Genomic DNA, 21,475 nt, shown 5'->3' on the forward strand with positions numbered 1-21,475 from the left:
TGGACACCAAAGTCCTCCTCTGAGGGTCTTCTGGCGGCTCCCACACTTTGAGAAGTTACAGGGAACCAGGCAGAGAGCCATCTTGGCAGTGGCATCCTCCCGTCAGATGTCAAGGAGATAAAGAACTACATAACTTTTAGAATACATCTGAAGGCAGCCCTGTATTGGGAAGTTGTTAATGTTTGCTGTTTTACTATGCTTTTATATGCACTGTAAGCTGCCCAGAGGGGCTGGGGAAACCCAGCCAGATGGGTGGGGTATAAATAATACCCCTTGTATCTTCACTTTATGAAGTCCAAACATCAGCTGTTAAGAGAAGGGCCTTTCTGCTTTTTAAAAAGCTGTAAGACTTACTGGTTTAACTGCTTACTCTTTAGCATGCTGTGGTTTCTGTAACTAGCATGTGTTGTTTTTAAGTCTGCAGTTAATTGGTTAGCACCATGAGGGCAACTGACATGCAGAAACCCAAGACCCCATAAGTTCTAGAAGTAAGGTTGGGTGGGCTACCTTTCTACAAAGATAGGTTCTCCGCACCATTGGTAGAGAACCTCTTCCACTATGCTAGAAGCCCTCTGTTGTGTCCTTCACTATGGCATTGAGACTTATTAATATAGAGACACTGTGGCTGTTGTCTTCTTTTCTTAATAAAAATCATTTGCTGGTTTGGCACTCCAGATATGTTGTCCAGTTCTAAACATTCTGGTGGTATCTCAGTCCATCTATTGCCATATGACTTTATAGAAGTCAGCAACTACAGACTCCTGTGCCAAATCCTGCCTTTAGAGAGGGGGCTCCTGGCCCCTTCAATTACCAGCTTTAGAGGTGGAGCACTGGCCAGCCACCCATCGTGATCTTAGTGTTCTTCTTAGTGCAGGAAGACTAGGTATTCACCAGAGATTTATAGAAGTTACATTGTGATCTGAGACGCTTGGTAGGCTCCCAGCTCAAAGGCCAATGGAAGCGTGGATTTTTCTAACACGGGTAATCCTCTCATGGGGATACGTTAAAATGTTACCTAACTAATAAGGACCGATGTAAGTTTCCTCTTATTCTTCACCTATGTAGGTTAACATGCAGCTTGGTCAGCCCTCCGTATTCTGCCGCTAAAGCCCTGTACGGTATAGAGTTACAGATGCTGAAGGACACGCAGGATTGTGAACATTGTTTCTACCCACGTGGTCAGCAAATGACCTTCATGCTGGCACTCCTGTTGAAAAACTAGAGGAGAAGGCTTAAACGGAAGAGGGGATAAAAAGTGGGGAGTGCATTTCAAGGCAGCACAAAAACCTGCAAGATTTAACTGGCCTGACAGCATGCTGCTTATTCAGAGCCGTTTACAAAGCACACTGATGTGTTTGGTAACCAAGAGAACACAAAAGCACTGGCCCAATAAAATATTTTTATGTGCTCTTGACATTCTCCCCCCCCCGCCGCCCCAAGTTTTTCTTCCCTTGGCACTTATTTTGAGGGAAGAACTAGCATGGATTCGATGTCAAAAGACAGGGCTCCCTGAGTTTTGAGCTCTCCCAGTATCCCTGGTAGAATGGTTAAGGCTACAGAATGTCAAATGCCTGGGACTTGCGCATTCTCCATGGCTGAACAGAAGTGGCTTGGCAGTTACTTCCTCTCCCTTTCTCCACTGCTCAGTCCCTCTGCCAACAGCACCCCTTACCCCATTTCATTTTACAGCTTTGGACTTCTTACCCTCCAGCACTTTCCTGCTGAAGCACTTTTCTCACGCTACATCACTGCCAAAGCATTACAAATTCCATGACATTATGGAATTACTTCATGAGCAGAAGTTAATGCAAATTGAGAAAGTTTGCCAGAGCTTTTTTCCCCTTTCTCTCTCTTCAATATGACTACTGCATTCCGGTCACGTAATTAGGTTTCTTCATGGTACGTTTTGTATCTAGAATTCACGAGCTCACTGGTCTTAGTTAAGTACAAAGATTGTTTTGTGAAGAGAAGGCAGGAAATGTGTGGGGTAGATCCAGCAAATGAAGCTTTGGTTCCGATGGCAAGGCCTGAAAAGTATCAGGATTCATTCCAAAGCAGCAGAGAAGACTACTTTTCACAGGTCATTCATAACTATGTAGGTAAGGGGTTGGTTAAAGCAGAACCAAGGTAAGAGAATGACAGCTACACCTACCTCACCCTCCTTATTGGAGAATGTCAAACCCCCTCCTCTCAGTCATTTTGGTTAAAGAGAAGAGTTCAACTGAGTAGCTCTGCCTAAACCTGTAAAGTGCTTAAGACAAAGGGAGAGCTGCTCTTTCCTTTCAGGAATTGGGGAAGGGGATAAATTCCGGTTCAACTGCTCTAAACACCCTAGGTCAGAGGAGAGAATACCCTTGGGCAGAACAGTGCAGAAAAGAACATCTGGTCTGGGTGCTGAATGAAGCCAGTCTTTGTTCTTCACATAAGATGATGAACAGCCAAACTCTGGAACGCTATTTTCCACCACCACCCCTTTGGGAGCAGCTTCTTATAGAAGCATCTGGAAGCCTCCCTGAAGTGAACAGGTCCATGAGGTGAGGGGGGTGGGTGGCTGTGAAGAGACTTCTCCATCCAGCGAAGTCCTCCAAAGTCCACTTGCTTCTCAGCAGATCTTCATTCTCTGCCAGGTTTTCTTTCACCAGCCAATAAGCAACTGGATATTGAGGTCTGGGGCAGGTGCAAATAACACCTCTGCAGTCTGGATGTTTTTACACGGCATTTTATTGTGGGGGAGGAACTATTATGCCTGCCTGGTTACAGAAGTGTTGGGAAGGATAGGCAGGCAGGAAGGCAGGGTCACCAACCCATGTTAGGAGGGCACACTTAACTAATGGTCCTGCTGTTAGTCACCCAATCATGGGCACCCTGGATCTCTCAGTTCCTGCCTCCCCTCTCCCCCAATGGGATCAATATGCCTGTCATTTTAAGCCTCACAGGCTCTGGAATGTCATCCCAGGCCCTTCAGGTGCTCCATCCTGCAACTGCTCTTTCAGAAGCTGCAGGAAACCCATGAGCTATTAAACAAGTGTGGTAGGCTGATGGACCCTCTAGATGCTGTTGGACTGCAGCTTCCATCATCTCTGATCATTGGCCATGTCTGGCTGGGGCTGACAGAAGTCATAGTCCAACCGCTTCTGGAGGGCCAGAGTTTTCCACTAGCGTGCTAAACAGACAAGAGATGCTCTTCCACCATGCCAGTCAAAACTGCTTTTGCTTCTTTTTCCTTTATGCTGGTTATAGGCATTTTTAAGGATGCTGGTACTAAATTGGTAATGTCACTTATTTGGGGATGCTAGGACTATGCACAAAGCATTACTACTTCACCATAATTCAGAGTGGTGGCAAGGTTGTGGCTTGTTATTGCAGAAACACTCAGGAATGCTGGCACTATGGTTTCTTAGTAGTGTAGGGTCTTCAGGGGCATTGGAAGGGGCTTCCGTTGGAAGGCTGATTATTTTAAGGTAAGTCAGGAGTGCTGGTGCTGTTTTTCACTGGAGATTCTCATATGCTAATGTGTTACTGGTGGGTGCTTAGAAGCTCTGTCACAGCGATATCCTACTGTAGGGTCTCTCTTGGGACACTGCAGGGAGATTGTTACAGCAGTTTCTCTTGCAAGCACTGAAAACTTGGTTGGCGGCTTCTCCCAGCACCTAAGCATGCATGTCAGAGATTGCCACAGCATCACTGTTTGCCCTCTTGTTATTTCTATGGTCATTTTATGAGCACAGTATTGTGCATGCTCATTAGCTCCTAAAAGGATCACGCGGCGCTAGGATGTTACTGCGGGGGTTTGCAAGTGCTGAGTCAGTGGAACTAGCTTGTTAATGTCTTACATTCTACTGCTCTGTAAACATCTGTTATTGCAGGCTTGCATATGGTCCTTTTGTTACAGTAGGTTGGCAGAGGTGTTTGCGGGACTTTCCCGTAAGTAGATGTTTGCATACAGGGGTTCGATGTTGGGGGGGGGGGGAGAATGCTCAGTCAGATTTGCACTATTTTGCTCTTGCAGGATCACTGAAGTATTGTGGCTGGTGGGGACTGTAAGAATTTTTTGACCCCAGCCCTCTTCCCACTGATTTTGGAAGCATGAAGTAGGATCTCTCCAGGGGATGCCTGGCCATGAGCCAACAACTTTTCCCCCAGCGGAAGAAAGGGAAAGTGAAGAGGCGAGATCTTGCCTCTGTGTATGGTGGTGGGGAGGAACAATGTAGGACCCAAGGTTGTAGTTGGGGAATTAAGCAGAGCTGCAAATAAAGGAAGAGGAGATGACTTCAAGAAGGGTGGGACTCTGCATTGAATAGGACCCCCCCGCAAAAGGAGGATGTGAGCCCATTCAAGGGTGTGAATGGTGTGTGTGTGTGGCACTTACCAGAGATGGCACCAGATGGTGCCACGCTCCTTCCTGAGGGAGACAGCAGCCACGTGAGAAAGACTGTAGGAAATAGGGTGTTTGTGTAAGAATGCAAACCCCAGTGGTGAGTTGGGAGCAAGGGAAGGCTAATTTAGGAGCAGGGGCAGGCAAGGCTCCCTCTCCGGAGCAGGCCCAGGCTCAGCTCCAGACGGAGGGAGCCATATCTCCAAGGCTATTTGAAATGCGAGAGGAAGTGGGCCACAGGGTAGTGTGGGGAGTCGATGCCCAGCACCTGGCAGATGCCGAGCAGCTTGAGGCAGGCCTCGCGGCGGCTAGAGCTGGCACAAGCCACGTTGCAGTAGGGCTCCTCGTACTCGCTGGACACGAGCTCGTCATCGAGCAGGTTGAGGCGGATGACGCCGCGCTCATGCAGGGCCTGGAGCGTCTCCAGGCTGGCCGTGGACTTGAGGGCCTGCAAGTGCTGCGAGACCAAGCACATCACTCCCACCAGGTGCATGCGGGGGCGAGAGCGAGCAGGCAGGAGGGGGACCACCCCGCAGGCAACCATGACGGAGGCCAGCATGATGTCCACGCCGTAGATCTCCTGAATCCAGTCGCGGAGGTAGAAGCCGCCCATGCGGGGGTTGATCTCGATGAGCTTGGGGCCGGATGCGGTCAGCTTCAGCTCCACGTTGAACACGCCGTCGGTGAGGCCGCAGCCTAAGCAGCACTGGTAGGCAGCGCGGATGAGCTGCGCCTCACGGTCAGGGGGCAGGCAGGTGGGCATGCAGGCTGCCGTTTCGGTGAAGTTGGGCACCCGGGTGGGCCCGTTGTCAGAGACAAAAGCCCCCAGCATCCGCCCTTCGTACATCACCAGATCCACGTCGTGCTCAGTGCCAGAGACGTACTCCATCAACAGCATGGCGTTGCCCCAGCCCAGCCCGATGCCCGGGTGGTCTGAGTCATCCTGCAGGTCCCTGGAGATCTTGTCAAAGTGCAGGTGGCACTGCTGTGCATCCTCCACCAGCTTGACCCCCACAGCCCCGGCCCCGTACTCTAGCTTCATGACCCCAGGGAAGCTGATGTGGCTCGCAGCCCGCTCCACATCTGTGTGGCTCTCTAGGTGGCAGCAGGGCACGGCATAGAGCGCCGCCGAGGGCCAGCGAGCCCCCTCTTTGCGACGGCGCAGCAAGTGCAGGTGAGTGCGGCTCTTCTGCTTGGCCACGCGCATGGCTGTTGGGGAGCTGCAGCGCAGGCCCAGCCCTTCGCACACCAGTGCCGTCAGGACCATGCAGTCGTCCCAGTAGGAGAGGCAGCCGTCCAGATGCAAGCCCCGCTCCTGCACAAGCCCCAGCAGCCTCTGGGCATGCTCTTCATCCCTCTTGTGGTCTGTGGTGTCATAGTGGATGAAGGTCTGCACCAGCTGGGAGGCAAAGTGGTTGGGGTCGGACTCCACCAGGTGGATCTGGGGATGGGAAAGATCAGAAAGAGAGCGAGAAAGAAAGAGGGGGGTGGGGTGGAGATGGGGAGAGAGAGAGAGAGTGGGGTAGGAGAGAGGTAGGAGTGGGAGCAGGGATGGGGAAGAAGGAAGGGCAGACACAGAAGGGCAGAGATGCAGAGAAGATGGGAGAAAAATCAGAGATGCATCACTACTGGCAGTACCAGAGAAGGACAGCTCCTTGGGACCAGGCACGGCACAACAGCCCCCTGGGAAGTAGGCTCCAATCTATGGGCAGCAACTCCCCATCTTGCAGGCATCCCATTTGTGCTCAGGTGGGACAGCTTCCATTGGAACCCACAGGTTTGGCGGCAGGGGAGGGAGACGGGATCTGATCCTTCTCTACATGCCTGCTTCAGCAACAAGAGAATTTAGAACGAGGAGACCTTGTCCTCTAGGTGGAGGAGGAGGAGGTGCTGGGGAAGGACCCCGGCTGGCAAGAGGGCGGAAACCAAAAGCTGAGCCAGGTGGTTGCATGGGTGTGTGTGCAAAAGGGAGTCACTCTTCTGCTCTGTGTGTCCACTGTGCCTCCTTAAACTGGATTCAGTTTGCATCAGGGAGGTGCCTCCATTCAGCTCACTGGGCTTTGTGAGCCATAAGCATATCCATTGTGTGCCTTTAAGGCTTACGTTACACCGCTTAATATAAATAGCTTAAGTAAATAACTAAACAAACAAATAAGCTGAGTGGATGGGTAAGGCAGCCTTAACGGTTTCACTGCTGATGATTTTAGCAGGGACATAGAGCAACTCCAGAGACATGGGGACATCCAAGCAGGCTCCCCCCACCACCACTTTAACTCCAGAGCACAGCCATTTTCCAGGAGAATAAAGCATACAGACTGTCCCATTGTGAAGACCGTAGCTGTTGACATAGACTCTGGTCAACATGTTTTGTTCAGGGTCTGAACTGCAAAATGGCAGCAAGACTCCAACAGGGGCAAATTCAGCCCTCAGAGGAATAAACTGGCATCAAGGCACTTGGGCTTTTGAAAGAAAAATGGGACTAGTTGCTGCTGGCTAAACCACCAGCTGTCTCCTCCTGCCAATTTAGTTTTCATTTCATTACAACATCACCACCACCCCTCCCCACACATACTATCCCCATATCTATTCTGCTTGTCAGTCTCCCAACTATTCAGAGGGGGGGCCCTTTGTGGCTCCAAAGGTAATCTAGAGGTCCCAGAAACAGGATAACCCAGGACAGTTCATTCTTGAAACTGCACTGTACACCCATGTCCTCCAAAGGAGACAATAACCAGCATGGTTATGTCCCAGCACCAAGAACGGAACAGGGTTTCTCTTCTGAGTTTGGAGAAGCCACAACACTACAATGTTTAGGAAGGTAAGAATGAAAGTCACTTGGAGACCTTTAGTTAACAAGTGACTAACAAGTCTAATAAATAATGATACAAGGGATGGGAGAGGCAAAGCAGGGGTATTTCATTGAAAAAGTTCTTTTTATGCATCCCTGCTGCCTCAGCTGTAAGGCTTCCATCCCATTTCCTTTAGCCTGTGACTTTAAACAGCTGCACACTGTGGTGGAGAAGCAGTGACAGAAGATGCTCTAGCCTCTGAAGCCTCCTGGCTGCTATAGAAGGCCAGGATCAAGGAAGCAAGTGCTGCTTGGCAGTGGGCAGGTCACATCCCACAGTGGCTGATTCTGGAGCCAGACTGGGATCTTGGGGATCCAGAACCCGCACAGCAGTCGTGCCTCATGTTTGCTTCCTACCATTTTTAAATGGAGGAAAGATGTGGTTAAGAAAGAAGCAGACCTGGCTACGCCTGAAATCCTCAAGAACTCACTTCCATCCCCAGGGACTCGTCCAACTTAAAACTTGGTTCCAGACTGGGCTGTCCGATGCCCTGCTCGAAGTAATCCTGATAAGATGGCCAGCCTCAAGAATAGCATGACCGGGGAGCAGCAATGCAGCAAGCAGGCCAGCTCCACTGGCGTAAGTGCATAGCACAATGGTGAGCCCTTTTGATTGGCAGGGGGGCTGTGCCTTTCTCCCCTCTCTGTGCTTAGATGGCACCCATAAAGTTTATATTAAATGGACGGGGGCTTTAGGGGGGTGCTGCTCTAGTTAGTCCATCCTGCAGCCTGTGGGGGGCTGCATGGCTCCGGTTTCCGCATCTTACTTTTAGCCCGTAGTCCCTGGCTGCCTCCCAGACGAACTTTTTGCTGACTCCGCCGGCCCCAATGACCAACACGTGTTTGCCCTCCATCAGGTGGCACTGCGCGCGACGCATCATCGTCTCCACCAGGGGGCGTGCTGCCTCGCCCGCTGGAGCCCCCACCACCCGGCCCATGGACTCGAAGACGGAGCAGGTCTCTAGGCACAGCTGCGAGTTCATCTCCAGGGCCACCAGCTGCAGCACCTGTTCCTCTGAGCTTAGGAGAAAATCCACACCTGGAGAAAGGAGAAGCAAAGGAGGCCCTGTCAATCAAGAACATGTGGCTGAAGATCACTGAACTTCTGGTCAGCTCAACCATTAGCCGAATCCCAAGGGTGAGTTGATGGAACCAATAACCCCACTGAAGTAAGAGCTCCTTCATTATACGTATGAGCAGCACTGGTAGGATCTGCTCTAAAGGTCCATCTCATCCAGCATCCCATTTCACATGGATTGCCAACCACATGCCTGCCCACAGGAAACCATCAAGGCAGCAGTACTCTTCTGTCACCCACTAGGATCTGATAACTGAGCATCCCACCCTGCTTTCTGAACATGGTGCTTTTTACAGGGCCAACGTGACAGAATTATCCTCCAAAAATTTATTTTATTTTTAATTCCTTCCCTAATGTTTCCTAATGTGGAATCTGCACTTTTCACTACTGCTCCACACACTGAGAAGTTGTGCCGCTGCTGCTGCACCTCTCGCCCCGCCAGTTTCCTCGCCTGCTGTCAGGCCAAATTTGCAGCTGCTGCTGGCTCTCTTGCCTTAGAGGTTGGCAGCTGGCAGCAACCCTTTTCCTAGGAGCAGCTGGACCAGCCCCTCATTCCGTAAAGGCTGGAGGATTAGACATTGGGCCAATAGGGAACATCTCTCATCAAAATGAACTATTGGGCCAAATATGTCATAAAGACAGAAAAGGCATGAAAGAGAAGAAACCTCAAAGGTGCACTAAGAACAATGGATTAATCCAAGTATGGGGACCTGTGGTCCTCCAGATGTTGTTAAACTCCAACTCCCATTAGCCCCAGCCAGAATGGTCCAGGGGTGAGAAATCAATAAATAAAATAAGCAAGGGGAGAAGAGTGTGCATGCAGCTTCTGTACATCTGCAGGCCACTGCCATCAGGCAGTGAGTGAGAGGATGAAAAAGTTTTGTACAGTACACATCATACAGTGGGAAATAAATCTAAATTAGAATTAATGGTGTCTGATAAGCTGGTCAATGAGATCAAAATGTAACTAACGGGCAGCAGCTGGGTTTGTCATTTTTTTGTTTGGTTTTAGGAAGAATGATTGACGTAGGAACCTGTTGCTCAAGAATTTTATTGAGGCAAAGAGTTCACAGAAGGCATTACAGCAGAAGTTTCCACGATAGCAACTCAGGCTCCATCACTGGGCTGCAGAAACTTAAGGGATTGGTTCTTGCACTACCAGAAACATACACTGAAGATATTGGGGAATCATTACTTAAGACAGTTTCATGTCCACATCAGAGGCCGGAACAAAAAGGTGTATGCATCTCTGGGGTTGTGGGATTTCAGGGTCCCAACCTGCCACTGGTTCAAAAGGAGGAATTCAGCACCACACTTTGCCAATCATTCTACCAGTGCAAGGATTTCTGAACACAAGGGCTTGGCAAGGACTTCCCCATAGCTGATTAAAATTGAGTTTTGCTTGCTGGTGCATGGCTAAGTGCACTGCTGCCCCACAGCTGATGGAGACTGGGCTTGAGGAATGCTGATAGCCTCATGCTATTCTGGGCATCGAAAGTGCAGAGCCCCACAGTGTCTTAGAAGCAGCCTCCGTAATGACTTGACAGGGTAACTCACCAATGATGTCGGTTTGTGCTCGGCGACCACCTCGTTGCTCAACTGACAGGCCAGCTTCCATGTCCATGAAGGCCTTCATGGCTGCTTCAGCCTTCTGCTTTATCTGGGCATGAATGGCTGCAATCTGGGCCTCATCCTTTAGTCCCCACTGACGCAGGCTGCTCTCCAAAGTCTGGGGCACTGTGGCCTGATGCTTCAGGGGCTTATCTGCCCGGCCCACACCACACACTACCTGAAAGAGAACCAAAAAAATGCATGCAGTCTCTCTGGGCTGCTGTCATTCAAGCATCTGTTCCTCCAGTTTGTCTTAACATCTCCATACCAACAGTCCAAATTGGAATTTCTCTACTTTCTTCTGTTCATACAGTGGGTTATGGTTGTGTGCATGCAACGTGTCTGTGGGATTTTGTGCCGGGATCTATGATTTCTGGAGTCTTTCCAGGTGAAGGTTAGAGACTGTGAGTGGGACAGTTGATAAAATAAGCTAGCCTGGTTTCAAACAAGACATTATTTTGGAGTCAAAAGATCACCCAAATCTACCAATACCAATCAGTGTTTGTGTGTCTTCCCCACAAAACAGTTTAAAACTGGGCAGAGCCACTTATTTCCTTGCCCTCAACCAACAATTTGTTCCCCTGAAAACAGGTAAGAGGAACGGACTACAGTACAGGGCTACAATTTTTCTGCCAGCGAGGATTCCTTGGGCTTTCTTCCCCCAATCTGTAGTGGAGCTCTGGGCTTTGGTTACCTTGCTTAGCAGAGGCTGGTCTTTTCGGGATCTGCAGACAACAGCACATATTCGGACTGCTAGATTGGGCTGTGGAGATGAATTGCCTGGAATCGGAGAGGGAGGGAGAGGGAGATAGAATATATCAGAGAGGCAAATTGATAGGAGTGGGGCATGTGGAGGGGAGTGAAAAGAAGAAGGGGTGCCTCCAGACTGTCATCATTTTGCAGGAGGGATTCAAGTGCATGCTGGAACTTTAGCTTTGCACTTTTACAAGGTACCAAAGGGCTCTATTGGCTTAGCACAACAAATGCACTTTTAAAAGAAATACTTTCTGTGCTTTGGAAAGTGACAGTGCGGGATAAACAAATGACCGGTGGAAAGACATGTAAATACCCCAAATGCCAAGCGGGGATGAATGCAGGACAAATTGCCCTTGATGTATAACTACCCCATAAACAACTCAGAACACTTGTCAATAAAGACCAGATCTAATCAAACCTCTGCATAAGCTTTCTGCAAGCAATTTGGGATGAATGTTCAGTAAACAGGTCATCAGAAGAGGCCCAAAGTCTGGAGTACAATCAACAATGCAACATGCCCCTGAAGGATTACCAGATTCCAATATGGTAGCTTCCCCAACCTGCCCATGCCATCTTTTGCCCACTTAGATCCCTTCAGGAAATAGCCGGTTCAAGGCAATTCTTTCAGATGCTCTGGAGTGGGCAAGAGATGACATGAAGCAGTCAATGGGAGTGACTCACTTATGGAGTAAACTATCATAATTGTGGGCGCTAGTTTGGAGGACAGTTCATTATGTGGACCGACCTCAGTCAGAAGGGATGAAAATATATCCCTTACATGGGGAGCCGTTCGTGTCAGGAGGGCCAGGCCGGACCACATGAGCAGTGGGAATGAAGGCCTCCAGCAAAATGCTCTCTTCCTCTTCCAGGGTCTCCAGCAGCGTGAGGACAGCTTGAAGGACGCATCCCTGTTCTGACTTAGCATGGAATGACACAGCTTGGGCTCCGTTCCAGCGCCAGCCTGATGGTTTTACCACCACCTATAAGGAAGAACAATAGAGACAATACTTAGGCTCAGAGGATTATCTTGGCTCAAATTCCAGGAGTGAGGAACCTGAGGCCCTCCACATGTTGCTTTATTGCAAGTTGCACCCACCCTGACCAATGGTCATGCTAGTTGGGGCTGATGGGAGGGCCATCAGTTGGCAACCCCTGTCCCGGATACAGGAAGTGCACTGCTCTTGCCATATAATAACGCACCTTTCCAAACCTCCTGTTTGTAGCTTTCCATCTGAGGTTCAGGGCTCCTCACCTGGCTATAGGACTCCATGGCGCCACTCTGCAGGAAAGCTGCTATTTCCTCCTGCAACAGGTTGTCCTGCCCCTCACGGCCGCTCAGCTCCACCATGCGGACACGCTGCTCCTCTGTCACACTTCGCAGAGGCAGCGGGCGCTTGAAGGTGAAGGCCAGGGTGGGGGGCACAGCCACGCATGCTTGCTGGTCCATCAGCTGGCGGGTCAGGAGCTTGTCCTCCAGCAGGCGAGCTAGCTCTCCTGAGCCCCCCGTGGGGCAGTCGAGGTCTCGGGCCAGTTCTGCTGCCGACTGGCCCTGCACCTTGCAGGGCCCAAAGCAGCCAGTGAAGTAGGTGACACGGCGCGGGGGTGCAAACTCTTCCAGGGTTGTGCGGCCGCCGAGTTCAAAGGTCACGGCCTTGAAGACCAGCAAGGACGACTCTCCCGGGTGGGATTCTGATGGTGCCTTTGAGAGCCAGGCTGGCGACAGGCAGAGCAGCATGTTACCTGGGGAGGAGAAGGCAGAGAGCAAACCCAGCCCATGAGCGTGTGCAAGATAAGACTCACACAGCAGAGAAACGTGCCCTGAGCTGGACCAGGGTGGCAAAAATCTCTCCCCTACTCAAGGTTCTGGGAGGGGTTGCCAAAATGTGGCAGCCCGCACGACAGTCGCGTCAGAGTAATCAGCAGCAGCTGGGAGACTTGGCGCCTTACATGCTCTCAGTGTAGTCAACACCCTGATTATCTACCCCAACAACTGCCTTGGAGCCAACTAAGTGGGAGTATATCTTATTCTGGCTTTCTGGAAAGTGTTACTCTGTCACGCTTTCCCATAAGTCACCTATGAATGGAGAGAGATTGAACAGGGGAAAGGAAATGGAATCATCTGTTGTGACATCATTAGCACCTCTTCTACATTTCCTCCCCATCAGTAGCCAGTGGCACTAATGCTCCATTTATATCACATTAGCAAAACTGGTCTGTTCATAATGCCAGTGCTTTTAGGGCTTACCGAGGTGACAAGTCAAATTTTACCCTCTAGAATAGGCATGGGGGAACCAGTGGCTTTCCAGATGTTGCTGAAGTACAACGCCCATCACCTCTGTTAGCAGTGCAGACTGGGAGTGATGGGATTTGAAGTCCCAGCAACCCTCTGGAGGGCCACAGAGGTTGTCCAGTCCTGCTCTAGAACCACAGACTTGGCAGGGAACTTGGAGGACTTCTAGTGCACCCCACTGCAGAGTCTGGCCGATGGCTGTCCGGCCTCTGCTTAAATACCTCTAGTGAAGAAAGAGTCTACCATCTCCTAAGACAAGTCTGCTCCACTGTCCCAACAGCTTTTACTGCATCAGGGCATGTCTCCTAATGCTTAGTTGAAATCTGCTTCCTTGCAATTTCCACCCTCTGGAGCAACAGAGAACAAGTCTACTCCAGCTTCTGTGTGATAGCCCCCCAGGTATTTGAAAACTGCTATCATGTCTCCCCTTAATCTTCTCCAGACAAAATACACCCAGCCTTCTCCACCAGCCTTCACCATTCTGGTCACCCTCTTTGGAACACAACCCAATTTTAATCTTTTAAATCTTTAATGCATTTTAATGCATTTTAATCTTTCAAGGGTCCCCCCCCCCCCGTCCGAAACTAGTCAGTAATGCGGTATTCAATACAAAGTTGCCCAAAATATAGAAGAGATACTTAGATAAGACAAAACCTTCAACTATAAATGCATTACTTTACAAAGTTGAAGGTTATTGCCTCTGTGTGGATATATATATGCTTCTTTGTTTTGGTTTCTCATTTTATGCATTGGCTATCTGAAACTAAACCCACACCCTTTTGTTTACCTCCAGTTCCACGGCAACAGATGGAAGGGTGAGGCATTTCCTTTGACCCACAAAAAAGATATTCATCATGCAAAGTAAAAGTAAACTAAAAGAAACTCTTCACCATCACACACTCCCTTACTGAGATATTATGTGTGTGTTAACCCACAGCACTGGGGGCGGGGAGAAGCACTTCTTATCTTCTAAGCCAGCCATACCTGGAACTGAGCTGTCAGATTATCAGTTTTGGTCCATTAAGACAGAGTTTCAAAATCCTCCAGTTTTGTAACCAAATTCTCATACTCTGGCAGCGGGGAGGCAAAGAGGGAAAAACCTTCCCTCACACAGCAGCACTATAAGCCACTTCACCTCCAATGAAGTGCCTTGCAGTAACACAGCTGCTCCATCCTTCAGAAATGTCTCACCTCAGGCAGCAGTAACCTGAGGCATATCCACCGCCCCTCCTACCTAATCTAATTTAAAGGGATGCAGAGTTCTTAACTCTCTTAGGCCGCATTCACACCATACGTTTGAAGCATTTTGATGCCACGTTAATCAGAAATGGCTTCCCCGAAAGAATTCTGGGAGCTGTAGTTTGTTATGGGTTCTGAGAGGAGAACCCGTTCCGCTCCCAGAGCTACAATGCCAGAGTTCCCTGTGAAGAGGGATCTATAGTTTAAACCACTCTGGGAATTGTAGCTCTGGGAGGGGAGTGGGGCATCCTAACAACCCTCAGCACCCTTAGCTAGGCATGGCCAAACTTGGCCCTCCAGTTGTTTTGGGACTACAACTCCCATCATCTCTAGCTAACAGGACCAGTGGTCAGGGATGATGGGAATTGTAGTCCCAAAACAGCTGGAGGGCCACGTTTGGCCATGCCTGAGGGCCTTAGCCAATGACACCTCCCAGAATTCTTTGGGGGAAGCAAGCCATGACTATTTAAAGTGGTATCGTAGTGCTTTAAATGTATGGTGTGAATGTGGCCTTAGGGAAACTTTGCCCTTTTCCACTTCGCCAGCAGCACTGTGAGAGGCATGCAGCCCTCACTTTACCTCTAGACGTTGGTCATTTTCAGATGGAAGACAGGAAGTAGCTTTATACCAAGCCAGGCCACTGTTACATCTAACTCAAAATTGTCACAACACTGACTGCCAATAGCTCTTTAGGATTCAGACAGGGGACATTCCCAGCCCTACCTGAAGACACTGGGGATTCAACGTGGGTTCAGGGATCATGCAAAGCAGATGCTCTAGCCACTGAGCTACAGCCTTCCAAAGAGCAGTCCCTATTCTCAGTCTCCCAAACTGATCATGTGGAACCTCAGGATTCCCGATATTTGCAGGGAGGGAGCTGTGTGTATGTTCAGCATTTGTAGAATCTGTACAGTCAACCTAACACAGAGAGGCTGAATGGGGACAGCATATGCAACCCTGCTTTCTTTGTACATGCACTGTAGTCTGTCTGAAGACCTAAACAGGGGGGGGGGGGGACCCTTTCCTCATAATCTGCTGCTGTAGGGAAGCAGCACATGCAGACCCCTCCCCTAACAGTCGGGGCAACAACTGCACTAGAGAAGGAAAAAGCTATTCCCACCCGTGCCACACGCTTACGCTTGAGATTCACCAGCCATGTTGGGAACGGCTATTTTAGCTGGTACCAAAATTAGCGGCTATGCTGGGCAAATCTATTTCTAAGTGTATATGTGTCGGACAGCACAAAAGACCTTGTCTCTGTACAGAGGTCACCACGTTCCCATACCATGACAATACTAGAAAATAAAACCATGTGGAATTAATACACACAGGGAGAAGTGGAGGTAAAGTAGGAAGGAGCCCTCTCATCACACAGTGACTATGGAGGGCTCTGGACATCAAGCTGGACTGCAGGACAAGAAGACTTTCGGGTGCAGGCCTTTCCATTATTAAGACTCATTTCCTTGCCACCTTAGCAGATAGATGATTGAAAGCTACGAGGCCACAGAAGCCACTCTTGTATCTGTCAGCTGGGAAAGAGACTGAATAATTTCAGTTCTACAAGTGCTCATAGGTTGGGCTAGTTATTAGCTCTAGGAAACCACAGCACTTTCAGAACATAAAAAAAGGAGGGGGGAATTATTTGGATACTCCCTGCTCTAAAACCACACCTTTAATTTTCCCTGCAGCTGGGAGCTGTCCAGTCTGGCTTCAAAATACAGAGGTCACCTTTTGAACGATCTCTCTCTCTCTCTCTCTCTCTCTCTCACACACACACACACACACAATTCTAGTTTAAACAGCAACATAAAAATATGATGAAGTCTTAATTGCAAGCAGATTGTGTGCATTTTAGAGGCTGGATTTCCATGCCCAGAACACAGAAATGGTACCTGATCCTTTCCCAGAACCCAATGTTGCATGTGTATTCTGCCATTGAGAATCCGGCACTTTTAAAGTGCGAATTAGCCCTCGGAATCCCAGCAGAAATGGTGCCAGAGCATTCACTGATCCGAACAAAGAGTTGCCAAGCCCTATGGGAGGCTGAAGGGTGGAGGGATTGTGCCTTGGTGTGGGAGGTTGGAGAGTTGACCTTCTGGTTTATTCCAGCCCTGTTCTTCTATATGCACTTTAGCCAGCGGGAAATCTGAGCAGCTCAGCTGCCACAAGAGCTCTGGTTACCACCAGCCCGTCTCGGCCTCTGAGAAGAGACGGGAAGAATGCCAGGAATACAGCGCAGCAGCTGCCCAAGAGAGTCTCTAAGAAGCATGCCTAGCCAGATAGCTTGGTTGAGACAGGATTGCAGCTAGAGACAGCATTCTGATGAATTTCAGGCACTGGGTTTGTAATGAAGTGGTCTGTTATAATGTACTTGTAAATACAATAATTATATTTCAGGCTCAGATATATAAATCAAAACTTGTCATGACTGAATCCAATTTCACTGGGTTGGGGAAATAGATCCAATCCAGTGCACATGTCACTTCAATAAGGCTGAGAGAGCAATAGTTTGTTTTTATCTATCAAGTTGCCTGTTTTGTTTGTTTAGGAATTGTGATAGCAAATTCCCCATCTTCTGGAACTGCCTCTATGCTGAGCATAGAGTTGACTTGTTTTTAACAGGGCTTTTGCATGCCACTGATCAAAAAGTCAGCTTCCATTACTTTTTCTCACAATGGAACAGCTGCACCGTTTCCTCAGGCATAGGTAACCCATAATCCAGCTCTTCCAGCCTACAGTTTGGTAATGGCCTCCATAGATTGTGCTCTAACCATTTCCTTCTCTATCCATCTCCCCTCTCTAGGAACCCACTCTTACCAGTTTAATCAACCCTCCCTTTTCCAAATGGTGCTGCCTTTATACCCATTTATTTTATTTTCCACCCTAAATTGCAATTGAGGAGGGGGAAGGCAATCATGACTGGAGATGCAGCCAGGGGAGGAGGAAAGAATATTTAACCATTTCCCCACATGCCACAGTTCCAAATAAAATTGAAGCTTGGGAAAGGGGCACTGATCCCTTGGCTACAGAATGTTATTTACACCTGTATAAACTCTGTGGCTGAAACAAGAAAATTTTGGCAATGTTAAGGGCCTAACGTGTAGATACGTCTTTGTATAGTCATGTTCTTTATTTCTACAATTACGGTAGGTATAAACAGTATTTTTATTTATTAAAATGTGCATTAAATTAATTAATTCCATGAATGCTAATGATGTGATTACATGTGAAGTGTAATGACATTAGAGCTTGACTGTTAGTCCCCAACCTTATGTGGAGTGTGAGAGCTACCAGGATGAACATAAAACTCGATGGGTGGCTGGGGGGGAGACTTTGCAATGGTTCTCACAGCTGTTTCTGCAAGAGACTACAGGCTCTGCAGAGTAACCATGTCACTTTGTTGCAGCAAGAACAGAGACTGAATCAGACCAATTTTAAAAGTTCGAAAGGAATATGAGCGAAGAATCGCTTTCTGTATATTTCTTTTGTTCCACTGTTTTGAAACTGCTATAAAAGTTTTCAAAACTGCTATAAAACCTGCTTACCAGTGGCAGAATTGTGATAAGTGTACATACTCTGAAGTGGAGATCTCAAGCAACTACCTTCATCCCTCTGAAAAAAACTACTACTGTCTTTCTGATAATGTATTGCGTCTCTTCCATTTTCTTTGCCTTGCTTTTTAAGACTCCTTTTCATCAGTGTGTGGGTTGTGTGTACGTGTGTGTAAGCAAACACACACTTTCCAGACCTCAGTATGCTTCTGGTGAAATAGGCAGTATTGAACAAAAGGTTGTGACATATTAAAACTGTAACCCTTTATTATAGATGACAGTTGGAAGCATAAGGTTGGGTACAAATAATATACTGTTGATCTATATGGCTTGAGTCCACAGTCTGAGCCAAACTAGATGCGACAAGAGATCCACTGGTATTTTATTCGGATGTCTCCCTGAACTATTAAGAAAGTCTATTTTTAAACCAAAAACATTTCCCTTCCTTGTCTTAACTTGCTTTACTCCATTGTTTGAGACTATTTCCTTCTAGCCCAGCTCATATGCTGCAAGTGAGCCAAAGGGGAGAGAAATGTGCTTGAAGGGACAGAGCTTATTGACGGGAGGGAGCAAAGTTTAGTTCCTGTTATGTATTTATTTTTTTTATTTTAAAAAAAACCCACTTCTGTCCCTTTTAACCAGAGTACTGCAATCAAATGAATAAAATACATACAACTGTGACCTGCGACAAAATGCTGCAGTGTGAAGTGCTGCTGTTTTCTGTCCCACCCACCCAGCCAGGCCTTCTTTCAAGCTACTCCATTCCATGGTTCCTCATTCTGGTTTTCCACCCTATCCACACCCAGACACTCAGAAGGGCTACTGAGCATACGGAGTCCTCACTGGGCTGACTGCATTTTTTGTCCCCTTGGGGTTTCCTCCCCTGAAGTTTCTCTTTCTATTTCAGCAAACCTTGGGCTTGCTCTGAGCATGCTGACACTCCCTTCTTATCTCTCAGTAGTCCTATTTCAGCTACATAGTCAACACCCCAGTTCACTATTTGCACATGACTATGGCTCGTCTGTCACAATCATTGGGACCTAAAGTACCTTCATAATCTAGCTGGTCAGTTTGAACCAGTGTACGGTTTTGAGAGAATTATTGTGTTAAACACACGCAACTTTTCCATAATAAATTGACAAAACATGAAGAACTAAGCAGATATATTGTCCAAAACTGGTTTGAAGTTCACATCGTGATAATTGTTTCATAATATTTGAGCTGGAAATATATCACGAATCACAATGTGTTTAAGGGCTAGGCGATACCTGGTTTTCGTCGCGATAACTCGCTAAATGTTTTCAGCAGCTAAAGCTCACAATATCACCAGCTAAACCTCATAATATCACCTGCTAAATGCCGCAGTGTTATCACCAGTTAAATATTGCAATCTACCCCAATGTCTGAAATAAGGATTGAACTATACAGAGGTGAACAGGACAGCCTCACGACAGCAAAAATAAATAAATGGCGGCAGTAGCAGTGGCAGCCTGCAAGGCCTTGCAGCAGCAGCAGCAGCAGACTGCAAGGCCTTGCGGTGGTGATAGTGATGGCACTAGCGGCGGCGGACTGTGAGGACTCGAGGAAGAGATGGGAGGCAGTGGCAGGAGTGGTGGCCACCTGCAAGGACTCACAGCAGTTATTGGGAGGTGGTGGCATTAGTGACAGCAGCCTGTAAGGCCTTGCGGTGACGGCAGGAGGTGGCGGCCTGTGAGGCCTCATGGGGGTGACGGAAAGTAGTGGCAGTAACGGCACTGGCCTGCAAGGCCTCGCAGTGGCGACAGGATTTGGCAGGAGAAGCAGAGGTGGCCTACAGGGACTCATGGTAGTGACAAGAGGTGGCGGCAGTAGTGGCATCCTGTGAGGCCTTACAGCAGCAATGGGAGATGGCCGCAATAGTAGTGGCAGCCTGCAAGGCCTCGTAGCAACACAAGAGGTGGGGCTTGCAAGGTCTCACTGTGGTGGCAAGAAGTGACAGTGGCCTGCAAGTCCTCCTAGCGGTAGTGGGAGGTGGTGGCAGAAGCTGTGGCAGCCTGCCTCAGCAAGACCTTGCAGGCCACCTCTGCTTCTGCCACTGTCTCCTGCCGCCACCACATGGCCTTGCAGGCCGCCGCTACTGTCACCACCATAACAAGGCCTTGCAGGCTGCTGCCACTTCTGCCACCCCCTGCCCACAGCCATAACGAGGATTCACAGGCTGCTGATTATTGTGCCCCTGCTGCGAGGCTGCCGCTGCCCCCCCCCCACCGTTGTTGATTCTGCCACTACCAGGCTGCGGCTGCTGCTGCTGCCACCTAGCAGATTATTTGTATTCAATATGACTCATTGCAGTACTTTGGATTGTCCTGAATACCACCATTTGGTAGCCAAGCCCAAAACCAAAAGTGTCATTTGGATGCATTTTGGCTTGCCTGCTGCTGAAAGTGACCATGTGGTGATTGATAGTATCATCATTTATCAGTTTTAGACCCTTAAGAAGTAGCAGTTGCCAGGACATTGTCCTGTTCACCTCTGTATATTTCCTTATTTCAGATATCATGATATCTCGATATATCACGATGTATAGCTGGTGATATATCGCAATATTGAAAACCAGTTATTGCCCAGCCCTAGCAGGTATATACAACTGCCTGCTGTGACAAAAGTTAATTCCAGGTGCCTTCAGCTAGTATACAGGGAAGTGAAGCAACCCAGTGAGATAAAAGTTCCTGAAGATGAAATTTAAGCTAAAGGAAAGAATCAACCCCAAAGGAAGTGGATAAATTCAGCTGCAGACACCAGCTAGGGTGGAACTCTGTATGGTAACTCAAAACGGTAAGCAGCTCTGGTTCAATACAATTCAAGCTGCACAGCTTCTGTTTCAGAAACAGAATAGTAGGAAGTATCCCAGCCAGCAGCCAGTCAAGACGTGAGGATTCAAGCAACCTCTTCAGGCAGCCCCTTACAGATAGCTTTCCCCCCAATTCGGAGTTTAATGGTTCCTGGTTACCAAAGATAATGACATTTAGCCCCCTTCCCTTAAGGAGAATGTACAAAAATGGGGTGTGACTCACTAGAGTGACCTTCAAAAATGCTAAATGGTGTCACCTTGGGAGACCATCTCCATTGGATTTTAAGGGCCTGTGTGGCAAGGAAGCAAAAAGGCAGCCCCTTCTCTCCTTCCCTCTCCAGATTTCCTGGTTTGCCTCTAGAGGAAAGCACTGCTCAATTCCTCTATTGAGGAGAAAGGGAATAAAGCTAGTTGCCTCTTACTGGCAAGATGCTTTAGTGGGAGGCAAAGCTTTGGAAATTCATTGACTGTCTGTGGGAGCTTTAACCTAGTGGTCCTGCTGGGTGAGGTGAGGTGGGACACCACTGGACTCCTCAGTACTTCACCAGCCATGAGTAAGGATGAATGAGTCACCCAGCAGAGCCAAGGCAAAGAGACGACCGAAGGCTTTTGGCTATGGCATTAGGATGGAACTCACCAGGACACTGGTTGCCACCTTCCAGAAGCACAGACAAGTATGAAGTGGGAGAGCCCAAGACACAGATGGTTATGTCTGATGGTCCAAACCCTGGGAAAGAAAAGAAATGAGTTGGTGACCTGATTCTCATACTAGATCTGGGAATCCTAATGTCCCACCTCCATGAACTCCACATGCTGGGATTTGAAGAAAGAATCACGGTAATTAACTCTGCTCTCTTAGCCACAGCCCATATTCCAGAGTCATTCTACAGATGGATT

The 21,475-nt window shown here is 48.5% G+C and overlaps 2 protein-coding genes across 3 annotated transcripts in view; both read right to left on the reverse strand.

Moving 5' to 3' along the window:
- Positions 1–21,475, reverse strand: part of MAX (MYC associated factor X) — a 703,696-nt gene that overhangs the window by 209,578 nt on the left and 472,643 nt on the right. The gene's annotated exons all lie outside the window — the stretch shown is intronic.
- CARNS1 (carnosine synthase 1) overlaps positions 2,704–21,475 on the reverse strand; it is a 31,968-nt gene continuing 13,196 nt past the window's right edge. The window contains exons 4-11 of one of the 2 annotated variants that reach the window (XM_083426912.1): positions 21,216–21,305; positions 11,921–12,408; positions 11,447–11,648; positions 10,607–10,692; positions 9,859–10,090; positions 7,991–8,262; positions 4,585–5,816; positions 2,704–4,524 (exon numbers count right to left, since the gene is read on the reverse strand). In XM_083426912.1, coding sequence (XP_083283038.1) covers positions 4,503–4,524; positions 4,585–5,816; positions 7,991–8,262; positions 9,859–10,090; positions 10,607–10,692; positions 11,447–11,648; positions 11,921–12,408; positions 21,216–21,305 — 2,624 coding nt within the window. In that variant the 3' untranslated portion in view covers positions 2,704–4,502. Of the gene's footprint in view, positions 5,817–7,990; positions 8,263–9,858; positions 10,091–10,606; positions 10,693–11,446; positions 11,649–11,920; positions 12,409–21,215; positions 21,306–21,475 lie in introns of both variants that reach the window. The other variant, XM_083426913.1, reaches the window with a different exon arrangement.

This window comes from Podarcis tiliguerta, assembly GCF_965153285.1.
Source record: "Podarcis tiliguerta genome assembly, chromosome: 1".
In the NCBI taxonomy this organism is placed as follows: Eukaryota; Metazoa; Chordata; class Lepidosauria; order Squamata; family Lacertidae; genus Podarcis; species Podarcis tiliguerta.